At 45.5% G+C, this 13917-nt stretch overlaps 1 protein-coding gene across 1 annotated transcript in view; it reads right to left on the bottom strand.

The window, feature by feature from the left end:
* Positions 1–11626, bottom strand: part of mrc2 (mannose receptor, C-type 2) — a gene marked incomplete at its 5' end in the record, with an annotated part of 35059 nt that extends 23433 nt beyond the window's left edge. Inside the window, 2 exons of the mRNA XM_080010098.1 lie at positions 4210–4641; positions 11518–11626. Of these exons, the coding sequence (XP_079866224.1) occupies positions 4210–4641; positions 11518–11626 (541 nt within the window). The remainder of the gene's footprint in view (positions 1–4209; positions 4642–11517) is intronic.
* Positions 11627–13917: the final 2291 nt, after the last annotated feature.

The raw sequence follows: 13917 nt of genomic DNA, 5'->3' as shown, positions 1-13917 counted from the left end.
TAAATTCAAGGTTGGGTGAGAACAGGGATATAGGGTCACACCCTCAGTATGAATTTCATTCATAGATAGAATTTAACTGGATCTAAATGTCAGCGTTTGTGCACCTGTGTACCCACCAGCCATTAGCAGTAAACATTTCCATGGTAACAGCAATCTCCTCCGATCAGAGAGGCTGCTGTTACACTTAGGATTATGGGTAGTGTCGTCTCCATGACATCGTTAATAAAACATGTTTTTCCTAAAACGAGGTTGATATCTTATAAACTTGTGGCTTCTGCAGGAGCAAAAACGAAAAACTACCACCCCCACCCACCTCACCCTCAGTGGCGTTGCTCCGTCCGGTTCGTTTTAGTTTTAGTGTATGTATGTATGCGCCCCCCCACCCACACCTCCTTCCCCATGCCCCGCCCCACGCCTCCTTCCCCATGCCACCCTTCTAAAGTGCATGCAACCCTTCGACAAAGCGGCAAAACATGCCACACGAAATAAGCAAACACACACACACTGCAGGTGCCAGCCGTAGCAACTACCCCATCACGGGAAAACCTCAAAGAATTCCAACAGAACGCAGCAAAACAAGAGCGAGCCACAAGGAAGATAAAAGGGCGCCCTGGTAAATTGGATATGGGAGGGGCAAAATGGTAAGCCCTTCCTCCCAACATGTTTATACCCAATGCGACATTGACACATGGGATGTGTTTCGTGTTTGTCCATGTGTCGTAGGGGGGAATGGTGCGTGAAATACAGGAGCATTGGGACATAACGGGAGGGGGATTGACAAATTACTGAATTTTTGCAAAAAATGTTTAATTTGTACCACTAACATTATTCGCAGCCAACCAACGGCACCGTCCGTGACACCGGTCCCTGATGCACCGTTTAAACACCTGATGATGGACTTCATCACCCTCAACCCATGTCGATGTAAACAACATCGCCTAGTAGTGATTGACGTATTCCCGACAGTCAAGGACGTGTCTACCATTAGTGCTAACCACGGGCCCCCACTGCCACCCACTGGTCCCCAAACATTAGAGGGGATAGATGATGTAATGATGACTTACTGTCGTAACCTTCTCACTGTGCTTAGACAAACCCACCTACAGGTTAAAGCTGCCCTACCATCCCCTGCCGAGGGACCACTCCATGACCTCCAACCTGGAGATTGAATAGTGGTCAAGGACATTTGGAGGAAAGGGTGGAGCGCCCCCGGGTGGAGAGGACCTTACCGGATCCTGCTCGTCACAGCATCTGCAGTGAAGGTGGCAGAAAGGGCCGCCTAGATGCACACCAGCCACGGTCGGAAGGCCCCGGAACCCCCCGGAGGAGGGGGAGAAGAGCCGCAGTGCCTGGCTGGACAGCGGTATATGGAAGGTTCAGGCAGAAGGGGGAAGTCCGATAGATCCAATAAGGACTCTCGTCGCCTACAGTCAGCAGAAACCTATCACTGAAAGCCCTTAGCGGACCGGCCTTATACAATGCAGCCGTGGAATCCACTACGCCGAGCAGGAGGGATGCGGCCAGTGCTCACAGTCCTGATGATCGTGACAGCCACGGCTCCCCGGATGGGGGGTTCACAAAGGCCCTCAAAGAGGTGGAAGCCCTGGCCATTGAGATAAAGGACAATGCAGGACACGGGAAGTTTGAATGGCCTGGGTTGGAGAATCTGTTTGGTAGTTACAGAGCAATGATTTTTGTAGCCATTCTCATAATTTTCGGGTTAATGTTTTGCTGTATTATTCCTGTGTTACGTAACCTCATCAGCCGGACCCTGGCGAATCAAATCGTCCGCCAAGGTCAATTCGCTGCCATACCACTGGAGCGGGTCCCTCCCTATGCCGACGACGACTCAGACAACGACGGGCCCATGCTGGAATGAGTAGTGGCAGTCGTGTCGATGATAATTTCATTTATGTTTGTTGATTAAAAGATTAATCAAAGCGGGGAAATGTAATGCAAATCACATGAAATGATTGAACTAACCCTATGAGATGAGAACATCTTGTACTGCTGATAACAGTGGAACCATTGCCTTGTAAACCGCCTTGCCTTGAAGTCACTTGTCTGACTTTCCGCACCCCACCAGACGGTTGTGACGGGAAACCAGGCTACACCAGCTGTCCTGGTCTGCAATCGCTGTCGACGTGGCCCAGGCAAAGCTCCCACTGAAGTAACAACCCATGTGACGTTGTCAATATAACCCCCCCCGCACAACTGAGTCTGGGGGAGACGCCCTTTACTTTTCTGTGTGACTTGTGAAGTCCTCCTCGCTGGTTAACCTTCTATTCAACAAACTTAGACTAAGTGACAGTTGTTGTGTTCTCTGTTTAACCTGAACCATCTCACCCCATGCAACCAACGGAGTGGCTAGAATTTCCACCACAGGAGAAAGGGAGAAAATAGAGAAAAGGGAGAAAGGGAGAAAATAGAGAAAAGGGAGAAAATAGAGAAAAGGGAGAAAGGGGAGGAAATAGAGAAAAGGGAAAAAATTTAGAAATAGAGGGATAAAAGTGAGAAAGGCGAGAAAGGGGAGAAAATAGAGAAAAGGGAGAAAAGGGAGAAAGGGAAAAAAAGGGAGAGAGGGAGAAAGGGGAGAAAATAGAGAAAAGGGAGCCAGGGGAGAAATGGGAGAAAGGGGTGAAAGGGGAGAAAGGGGAGAAAGGAGGGGGAGGGGCCCCAGACTCCTCCAGCCCCCAAAATGAGCAACACTGCGACCCAAACGACGGATCCAAAATTGTTCCACCCAAAATGAAATAATAAGGAAATATCTGGTCCAGTTTGAAACGTCCTGGTCCCGATGCAGCGGTTTGTCAAACGCTAAGTGACAGCGACAGTGGAAATGAGGCCGAACCCAAACGGCACCGCAAACTGAAAACCATAAATACATCTATACCAACACAAATATACTTTTGGGAAAAGACACTTCCACTGTTTACGTCTGTTTACAAACAGCGAAATATGCATTGGTGACGGGGTGGATTCATACCGTGCAGAGACCTGATTCAAAAACAACAATTTAAAATCAATCAAATGGTTTTCAAACCGTGGCTCGTGGCGCAAGGTGGGTTGACGCCCGACATGGTTTACGACACGGATTACATCAGACCCACAAAAGTAGATTCAACGGAACTGCAGAATATAATGGTAAAAAAATGGATTGAAAATGTAATTAAATAAAAATCAAATACGTACGCTAAAACTAAGACAAACCTGACGAAAGTATGCCACTTCGGGAAGGTGGGGAGGCCATGGATGTTTTAAATTTTTAAATGCATGGGTTTAAATTTTGTTCTGATTATCACAAAATAAAAGCTGGATAGTGGTTTGGCTTTTCCTCTGAATGGTCTATTAAATTCAAGGTTGGGTGAGAATAGGGAGATAGAGTCACACCCTCAGTATGGATTTCATTCATAGATAGAATTTAACTGGATATAAATGTCATGACCCATCAGCCAGTGCGGTAAACATTTCCATGGTAACAGCAAGCTCCACCCATCAGAGATGACACTGTTACACTTAGGATTATGGGTAGTGTCGTCTCCGTGACATCGTTTATAAAACATGTTTTTCTTAAAACGAGGTTGATATCGTACAAACTTGTGGCTTCTGCAGGAGCAAAAACAAAAAACAACATCGCCCACCCACCTCCCCTGCGGTGGTGTACCTCTGTCACGTTCGTTTTAGTTTTAGTGTATGTATCTACGCCGCCACCCCCCCCCCCCCCCCCCCCGCAACACCACCCCCCACCTCCTCCCCCATGCCACCCCTCGAAAGTCAAAGAAAATCTTCCCATTCAAATTTCGTTCTGTGTAGCAGGATAACAGTCTGACAATCTTGCTCCGGGACACAATTCAGTAGATTAATTTTGGTGACTATGAGCACGAAGAAGCGTCAGACCAGGGTTGAACCCAAACTGTTGATATGGATGAACATTCACCAACAAAGAACAAAAAATATCCCAAGAGCGAGAAAAAACAAACAAATGAATGGGTCAGGAGAAGGAAAACAGAGCGAAGACGAAGGGAAACCCAGATGTTGGAAAAAAAACACAAAAGGACTTGTTCATCCACCCAACACAGGCAATGTTATGGATTGACTCTCTAACGGCTTACTTTAGTTAATATTTATATTCTGTGCGTATCAGGCCTTAAAACAAGTTTTAGGAAACCCCCCCCAAACAGCAAATCTCATCACAATGGCCAAACTCACCGCGGTAGGTTTTGGAGCACAGATCCTGTCCGTCGCCGTAGAGCCTCCACTTGGAGCCGGCGGCGGGCTTGGCCGCGGCCGGGGGCCGCGAGGTGCCGTTGGCGGCGGTCAGCAGGGCGGGCGAGGGCAGGTAGTTGTTGAGGTTGTCCAACATTTGGCCGCAGTACCAGGTCCAGCGCACCCGGGGCGGCTCGCGGTCGCAGGTGTAGACGCCCAGCGGGGACCCCCCGCCCGCCGCCGCGCTGGAGTTCCCCGTGTTCAGGCCCAGGCACAGCGAGGAGCCCGGGTTGAAGAGGCGCCCCCGGGTCACCCACTTCCAGCGCTGGGCGTCGGCGTCGCAGGAGGCCGAGAGGGTGAGGGAGCGGTTACGCACCCCCAGGCAGCCCTGCGCCCCCTCGTGGTAGAAGGCAAACTCGTCCGAGTCCAGATGGCCTGCGGAGAGGAACGGGGGAAGGTCGACGCGTCCGATCAAAACAGGATTCCACATTAGCCGCCAAAGTGGGGAGAGAACAGCCTGTGGGGGCCGATCAATGTCCCCATTAACGGATTTACTTCTGCGTTACAGTTAGAATGAACCGCCACAGGCTCGGTGGCTCATTCAGGCCCTCGGATCCCGTTGCCACGAACGGTAATAACATCCATTTGGTCCAAATCATTTGAAAAGTTAGTCTTGGTAATTCCCTTCGGCGCTTAGTCATCCAACAAAATAGCCCCCTAAGTAATCCCTTATAAATGCATAATGACAGAGCTCTTTTTATTTGCATTTTAATGTGAAAAGATGTCACACATCCCTTGTGTTGCCAGTTTGGCGATTACTAAGGAATTAGACGCAGCCGCACACTCAGCCAAAGATATTCGTGCTGACCTGGAATGGCCTCCCTGCTCTCTTGTGGTCTGTACTTAAGCAAGGCTCGGCCGGGGACGAGGCGGCGGCGGTTTGGCGGTCTTGAGAGGACACATGAGGATCTGGAGTGTGGGAACTGCAGGGCGACTTTGCGCCGATGGCGGCGGCGAGTTGTGTTGCGCCGCGTCGGGGGGGGGGTGGGTTAACAGCCGCCCGGAACCGAGGCGCTCGGACGCGGCGCCTGCTCCGCCGGGGGAGCCGTGGCCGCCCTCCAGGTGCCTCTCGCTCGCAGCGGAGGGGGGCCACGCGGTGCTACGGGACGCACACTACAACCTGCGCTATACTTAACTGGGTAAACAAAAGCAGCGGGTAAAAAAGGAAGAGGAACGCGGACGAAAAAAACGAGTCGGCGAAAAAGGCAGCCGAACCCGACGCGCCGAGTCGAGCCACGGCGAGTGGGAGTTTGAGAAAAAAAAACAACAACTGAAATATGTGGTTTCTCCCCCTCGTCGCTGCCTCCCCTGCACTTCTGCAAAACGTAGCAGAGATTAGGAAGCTGGAGAGCGGCCTGTGTGTGTGTGTGTGTGTGTGTGTGTGTGTGTGTGTGTGTGTGTGTGTGTGTGTGTGTGTGTGTGTGTGTGTGTGTGTGTGTGTATGTGTGTGTGTGTGTAGGTGTGTGTGTGTGTAGGTGTGTGTGTGTGTGTGTGCGTGCACGCGTGCGTGTGTGCGTGTCAGAGGTTCTTGAGAGCAGCGGCAGTTAGTTTGAGTTTTGAGTTACTGTTCAAAGCCGAAAGAGAAAGAAAATCCCTCAAACAAACACAATCCCTCCTCTTTCAGAAGTGGGATCCAGAAGTGGGAGAGCGACGTTTCTGCGTGTGTGTGTGTGTGTGTGTGTGTGTGTGTGTGTGTGTGGATGAGTGTGTGTGTGTGTGTGTGCGTGCGTGTGTGTGCGCGGGCCCGGGGTTGAACCCCGGGCGGGGAACCGAGACCCCCGCGAGCCCTCGGTTCGGAGTGCAACGAGAGCTCTTCAAGCCCTCTCTCCGGCAGTCGCCATGGGAACTGAAAGCCCCCCCCCGACTCGGGAGCGGCGCACCTTTGATTCACGGTGATATTTTCGACAGAGCTTCGCCCCCAAAACGTGGCCCTGGACGCTCCGTCGATGCCCTCGGAGCCCGGGTCGGCCTGCGGGTCGGAAGGCGTCTGCAGGGGGCCACGTTCTGAGAGAGAGACGACGGACCCCCCCCCCCCCCCCCCCGGGTCGATTCCCATACGGCGCCAACCCCCATTTCGACCACTGTTCCCCCGTCCCCCGTCCAGCCACGCCACCCGCCACCCGCCGAACATTAAAATCAAACGGCGTCTGTGCCCGAATGTGACACGAGTGTGGAAAGTTCCCCGGGTCCGAGTGGCGAGAGGCGCCGTCCAAATGGCTTCTGCTCCTGCCTTTCCATGACGCCACGTTGGAAAGCCCCGCCCTCCGTCCTGTCGGTGCAGGATGATGCACAACAGTCTGCCGGGCTCCAAATAATTAAAATCCCTGAACAGATGCTCGTGTTTCAACAACACAGAAACGAACATTTGTATTTTACTTGTATGTTATAAATTAGCATTATTTATATCATGAATTTGTTTATTAATGAATTTAGTATACATTTTTTTATTTATTATTATTGTATTTATTTATTATGTATTATTATTACTATTATTTTCGTTTTATTATTATTATTATTATTACTGTATTTATTTATTATGTCATACTGTATGTATTATTATTTTCTTTTTATCGTAATTATTATAGTATTTATTAATTATGTATTAATATTTCTTTATTTTTATCAGTATAATTATTGTATTTATTTATTATGTGTTATGTATTATTATTATTTCATTTTATTATTATCATTCATCTATTCATTTGTGAAATACATGTCCCCCCCGGGGATTGATAAAGTTTTATCTTATCACCTCGTGCTGAAAACAGATTAATGGATGAACAGCTGATCGTTCTTTTCAAAATATATTCATGATGTCATTTTAACAGTAGTGACATCATAATCACACCAATGAAACTAAGCATTCCCGAACCCCCTTGTATTATTACAGTGTGTTGACTCTGGACAAATATATATTTGGGGCATTCACTCAAAGCTTAGTTTAGTTCTAAGTTGTCAGTAAAGTCATAAGTTGTAAGATATAAAACCATGAAACATATCTAATGAGTATGATGTCACATCTTCAAAGAACTGAGCAAATTATTACTAAACAAACAGAAAAGAAAACAAATGTTTTGTTTCAAGATGGGGGCGTGTAGAACTAGATAGCACTAGATAGGACTATATAGAACTAGATAGAAGAGATAGAATAGATAGAACTAGATTGCACTTGATAAAATAGATAGAACTAGATAATGAATAGCGCCAGGTAGAATTAGATAGAATAGAAAGAATAGATAGAACTAGATAGAACTAGATAATAGATAGAACTAGATAATAGAGCTATATAATAGATAGAACTAGATAATAGAACTAAGTAGATAGGACTAGATAATAGATAGAACAGATAGAACTAGATAATAGATAGAACTAGATAATAGATAGAACTAGATTGAACTAGATACTAGATAGAACAGATAGAACTAGATAATAGATAGAACTAGATAATAGAGCTAGATAATAGATAGAACTAGATAATAGATAGAACTAGATAATAGATAGAACTAGATAATAGAGCTAGATAATAGATAGAACTAGATAATAGATAGAACTAGATAATAGAGCTAGATAATAGATAGAACTAGATAATAGAGCTAGATAATAGATAGAACTAGATAATAGAACCAAATAAGATTGAACTAGATAATAGAAAGAACAGATAGAACTAGATAATAGATAGAACAGATAGAACTAGATAATAGATAGAACCAGATAAAAGATAGAACCAGATTGAACTAGATACTAGATAGAACAGATAGAACTAGATAATAGATAGAACCAGATAAAAGATAGAACTAGATTGAACTAGATAACAGATAGAACTAGATAAAAGACAGAACTAGATTGAACTAGATAGGACTAGATAATGAATAGAACCAGATAATACACAGAACTACATAATAGATAGAAGTAGATGGAACTAGATAATAGAAAGAACTAGATAATTCATAGAACTAGATAACACTAGATAGAAGTAGATAAGACTAGATAGAACTGGACCATATATAGAACTAGATGGAACTAGATAATGGTAAGAACTAGATAATAGAAAGAACTAGATAATAGAAAGAACTAGATAAAAGATAGAACTAAATAAAAGATAGAACTAGATAAAAGATATAATTAGATAGAACTAGATAGGACTTGGTGTTTGATGTTGGAACCCTCTTGGGAAATAAGAATTCCAGATTAACTTTAAGTCGCTAAACCCTGCGAAGCTGGAGCCTCAGTAGCTCTCCTGCTGAGGCTTCATCCTCTCATGGTTCCTCTCCTCCATCCTCCTCCTCTCCTCCTCCTCCTCCATCACCCCGTCTTTAAACCCTAATGTCTGTCTTTTGGGAGAGAGGCTTAGACCTGCAGCCAAGAGCAACCGGCGCGGGCCAAGGGGAGGACGCTCTTCCCGGAAACTCCCTCCCTCCCTCCCTCCTCCGGACCAGCGGCTCCTGGAGCAGCTTTTCCTGAGACGTGGACACCCAGCGCACCAGAGACGGAGGTGTGGAGTGATGGTGTGATGGAGTGATGGGGTGGCGGAGTGCTGGATTTATGGAGTGATGGAGTGGTGAAGTGATGGAGTGATGGAGGAGTGAAGATAGATAGACAGACAGACAGACAGACAGACAGACAGATAGATAGACAGATAGATAGATAGATAGATAGATAGATAGATAGATAGATAGATAGATAGATAGATAGATAGATAGATAGATAGATAGATAGATAGATAGATAGATAGATAGATAGATAGATAGATAGATAGATAGATAGATAGATAGATAGACACACAGACATGAAGATAGATACTGTAGATAGACGGACAGACAGACAGGCAGACAGACAGCCAGACAAACAAACATATAGACAGACAGACAGACAGACAGACAGACAGACAGACAGACAGATAGATAGATAGATAGATAGATAGATAGATAGATAGATAGATAGATAGATAGATAGATAGATAGATAGATAGATAGATAGATAGATAGATAGATAGATAGATAGATAGATAGATAGATAGACACACAGACGACAGACAGGAAGATAGATACTGTAGATAGACCGACAGACAGACAGACAGACAGACAGACAGACAGACAAACATATAGATAGATAGATAGATAGATAGATAGATAGATAGATAGATAGATAGATAGATAGATAGATAGATAGATAGATAGATAGATAGATAGATAGATAGATAGATAGATAGATAGATAGACACACAGCCAGACAGACACACAGACAGACAGACAGTTAGATAGACAGTCAGACAGACATATAGATAGATAGATAAATAGATTGATAGATAAACACACAGACGGACAGACAGACAGACAGACAGACAGACAGATAAGCAAACAGCTCTTTCCAAAATAAAAAACCTCATAAAGTCTATGAATAACATTGCACAGTGGGACGGTGTTGCCGCGCAGGGAAGATTGATTTTGTGGATTTGCTAATTTTGCAGCTGGAAAGTGTCGCAGCTGCATGTGAAACAGAAATAACAGAAAAAAAAACAGAAAGAACAGAAATAACAGAAAGAACAGAAAAAACCCCAGAAAGAACAGCTTAACCAACAGATCACTTCTCCTGAATCACCTTCCGTCAACGTGACAATTTCCCAGTTGAACGATTTCGATCCACAGATGAAAAGTGATCAAACAGCTCCGTATTCTCCTCAGATCCTCCTGTTCCCTGCACAACTTCAGACTTTTGATACAGAGCTTTATTGCTGTTGTTGTTGTTGTTGTTTTTTAAGTAACTATATTGTTGTTTTATTCTATTTGAGAATTGAATTAGGTTTTAGGAATCACTTTGTTTGGTTTGTTATTTAATTGGTTATTGATCAGTTAGTACTTATTGTGCATAGTCTCCGCGTGCGGTGCAATGTCATTTCACCGCATATATGTATTATATGTATGATCCTACGTGTATGTATGTGACAAATAAACATCTTGAATGTTGAATCTATGTATAAATATATGTATATAGAAATCTGTATATCGTCAACTTGTTTTATTTTCAAATTTTTTATCACTTTTATTATTATTATTATTATTATTATTATTATTATTATTATTGCCTATTTGTTGCCTTTCGGATGATTCATCCACAAGTTGAGCATGCAGGGGAAGGAGAAATGACAGTCGTAGAACAGTCACAAGTTAGTTTTAACTGTATTCAACTTAACTGGGGCATGGTGGTGGTGGTGTAGGGGCTGGTGTAGAGGGTGGTGTAGAGGGTGGTGTGTGTGTGTGTGGGGGGGGGGGGGGGGGGGGGGGTCAGGAAACCCAGTGGCCCACTTTCATGGTTCTGACCCAAACTTAAGGAGGAAAAACCATCACCCACCGCATTTAACCCCCTCACATCCAACTTGAATTCATGCACTGACATTATAGCAGAGGATTATTATTATTATTATTATTATTATTATTATTATTATTATTATAGGGGGGGTCACATTTCATATTACATTTTACATATTACATTTCACTGCATATATGTATGAAAGTATGTATATGTATGTGACGAATAAAGCTCTTGAATCTTGAATCTCCCTGCAGGGTCAGTCTGCAGTTTACAATGCAAACATCCTGCACTAAAAGTCGCCATAAGAACCAAACTGCAAAGAGTGTCCTCACACGAGTGGCGCTGTAGTTAAGGCTTTATGAAAAAATAAAAAATAAATAAAAAAAGAGTAGTAAAGGAATCACCAAAACACCGCCGCAGCCCCTTCCCCCCCATTCCCCCCCAATCCCCCCCATTCGCATCCACATCTGGTTCCACTTCCTCGCTCTCTGTCGTGGCATACCGAGGCACCAAAGCACCGAGGCACCAAAGCACCAAAGCACCAAAGCACCGAAGCACCGAAGCACCAAAGCACCAAAGCACCGAAGCACCAAAGCACCGAAGCACCAAAGCACCAAAGCACCGAAGCACCAAAACTCAATCCCGGTGAAATCGTTTCTCTACGCCATTTATTTGGGTTTTTTTTGTTGTTGTTGTGGCGGTTGTTGTTGTTGTTGTTGTTGTTGTTGTTGTTGTTGGTTTTTTGGTTGCTTTTTTTTTTTTTTTTTTTTTTTTTTGCCAACGTTGCAAATGAAAGCTACAGGTACAGAACCGCGCGCGCGTCGTCCTGCGGATCCGGAGGTTTTTCATGAATGAAAATACGCGGCGCGGAAGAAAAAAAAAACAAAACAAAAACAAAACAAAAAAACCCAAAACAAAAGGGGAGTTGGAAAAGTTTCTTACCCGCATCGCCGCCTCTGAGCTCCAGGCTGAGGATGAATAAATATAAAGTGCATTTGAGGAGCCGGTGGCAGTGTTTCCAGGCCCCGCTCGGATCCTCCGTGTGTTGCATGCTCGAAACTCCTGCGAAAAGTCCGTGCGACGCGCAGCAGCTGGCGGCGCGCTCGATGCAGCGGCGGCGGCGGGGGGCGGCGCGGAGGCGGCGGAGGGGCGGCGCGGAGGCGGCGGAGGGGCGGCACAGGGGCGGCGGAGAGCGCTGCGGAGGCCCGGTGCCTCTCGACGTCCAGATGGGCCGCTGCGTCATCACCGTCCCGAGTTTGGGAAGGTTTTTTTTGGGGGGGGGGGGGTGGAGAGTAACTATTCATGGAGTTGGCTACATTGCTCAAGTACTCAGAACTTTTAGTCCAAATACCCTGAGACTACCAGAGTTCTATTAAAAGTGAATGTACCAATGATTACGTATGGGATCGAGTCCTGGCGGCTTGCGCCTGGTGGATTCTGGCGTGCTGCGAGCCGGTGGGGGCCGCGGGGGAGGGCCGCCGGGTGCCTTCCGGGGCCCCTAGGAGGCCACTTGCCGCATGGGTGTGGGTGAGGGTGCGGGGGCCGGCTGTTGTCCTTTGCTCCCAGCGCCAAGAGGGGTCGCTTGATGGGGCATCTGGCCGGCTGTGTGTGCCTCGGGGGTGCAGGGTCTCCTCCCGCTCTCGTTGACCGGTTTATGCTCCTCGGGGCCGGGCGTGGGGGCTGCTCCACAGGCTTCCGGCTTCTCTGAGGACTGGGGGGTCTTCAGTGGCTGCAGGGCGGGCCGCTCTGGGATTTCCTGCGGCCGTGGGGTGTCTGTACGGCTGCAGGACTCAGGGGTGGCTTTGGGGCCTTTTCCCCTGCTTGGAGGCGCTGCCGACCTCATACACCAGAACCAATTGGGATAAGTCCTGTACACTCACTGGTCATATGACACATCACATCACACACACACACACACACACACCACCATCACTTGCTTTGAACACACCCCCAGCACCCTCCTGGCTGCATCCCTCTCCTTTTCTTCCTCATGTACTGCCATAACTGACCGGAAGAGGCCACATGTCCAATTGCTGTTCCAGTTTACCTGGACTTTACTCTGTTTCGTCGATACATGTTGTCGTCTGCTGTTTCTAGATTTGTTTTTCCATGTAGATGTTGTTTGGTTCTGTTTACTTGTCTCACCCGTGTTGATTCTCCCCCTCTTGGAGTAGTGATTAGTTGTGTATAGACCAAAACATGGTAAAATAGTTCTCCAAAGAGGGGGATTGGTGGCAGTAAAAAAATAAATAAATAATAGTAAACGTACCTCATTGACATTACTTATGAAGTAATGTATAATTATATAAGTACTTTTACTTTCTTTAAATGTAATGCAAGACTTAAAACTAAAACTACTTGTTATATCCAGTGTCTGGAAAAAACATAAGCTATACCAGTTTTCTGCAGATGAGTGTTCATACATATCCCGAATCAAATTTACAAAATAAGGAGTATAGATGATAGATGTCCTGCGTTTTTTTTACTTAAGTAATGTGAGTGTTAGAAATGCAGTGAGGTAAAAAGTATTAATATTTACTCTTTAATGTCATGGAATAAAAGTCAAAAGTCTCCAAAACAGAATATAGTTAAATGAGTAGATAATTTAAAAATGTACTTTAGTACAGTAACAAAGTAACGGGTTTCAAGCACTAGGTACCTGGAGCTGGGTCAGATTCAGGTTCCTGGAGTTTATTTTCAGAGATGGACTCCAGCTTGTGCTTCTGGACTCAAGAGTTGATGGTAAATTCGATTAGTTCTCATTCCCAGAAAAAAATGTTTTACTTAAACTCTGGGACGGAGCCTATTCAATGATCACACATCTCGGCTCAAATTGAGTTCATGACACCCAGGGAGTTCGTAACAACGGCCAGAATTCTTTGTGAGTTTAACTATATGTTTCGGCTTTTGGTTGTATTGGTTTTTTTTTCCCCCCACAAAAAAAAAAATGCTGTTGAGTTAGACAGATGTGACGTAAACATGATCCCTCAGAGGAAATTGTTTCTGTTTGAAAGATAAACTTCCAAGAGTCAATCAAAACAAAGGACCTCCATGCCCGTCCTCAAAAAAGCAACGACTATTCAAGAAAAGAACGGAAATCTAGTCCAAACCTAGCAAGATGTTACCGCAATCCAGTTTGGTAGAGAAACGAACACCCTTCCTTATCGTCAGTTGAGATTGTGTAATTACACCAAACAATGGGCCAACAAGTTACATCACCGCCGCTGCCGAACTCAAGTGTGGACCGGTGAGACAAGCAGAGATGAGCCAGCTCACCAATAAAATGGAGACGCACACACATCCCATACAGTTGTATGAATTTGCATAATGACAAACCAAGTG

This window comes from Zeus faber (genome assembly GCF_960531495.2).
Source record: "Zeus faber genome assembly, chromosome: 11".
Classification (NCBI taxonomy): Eukaryota; Metazoa; Chordata; class Actinopteri; order Zeiformes; family Zeidae; genus Zeus; species Zeus faber.
This window is presented reverse-complemented; position numbering and strand designations above follow the sequence as displayed.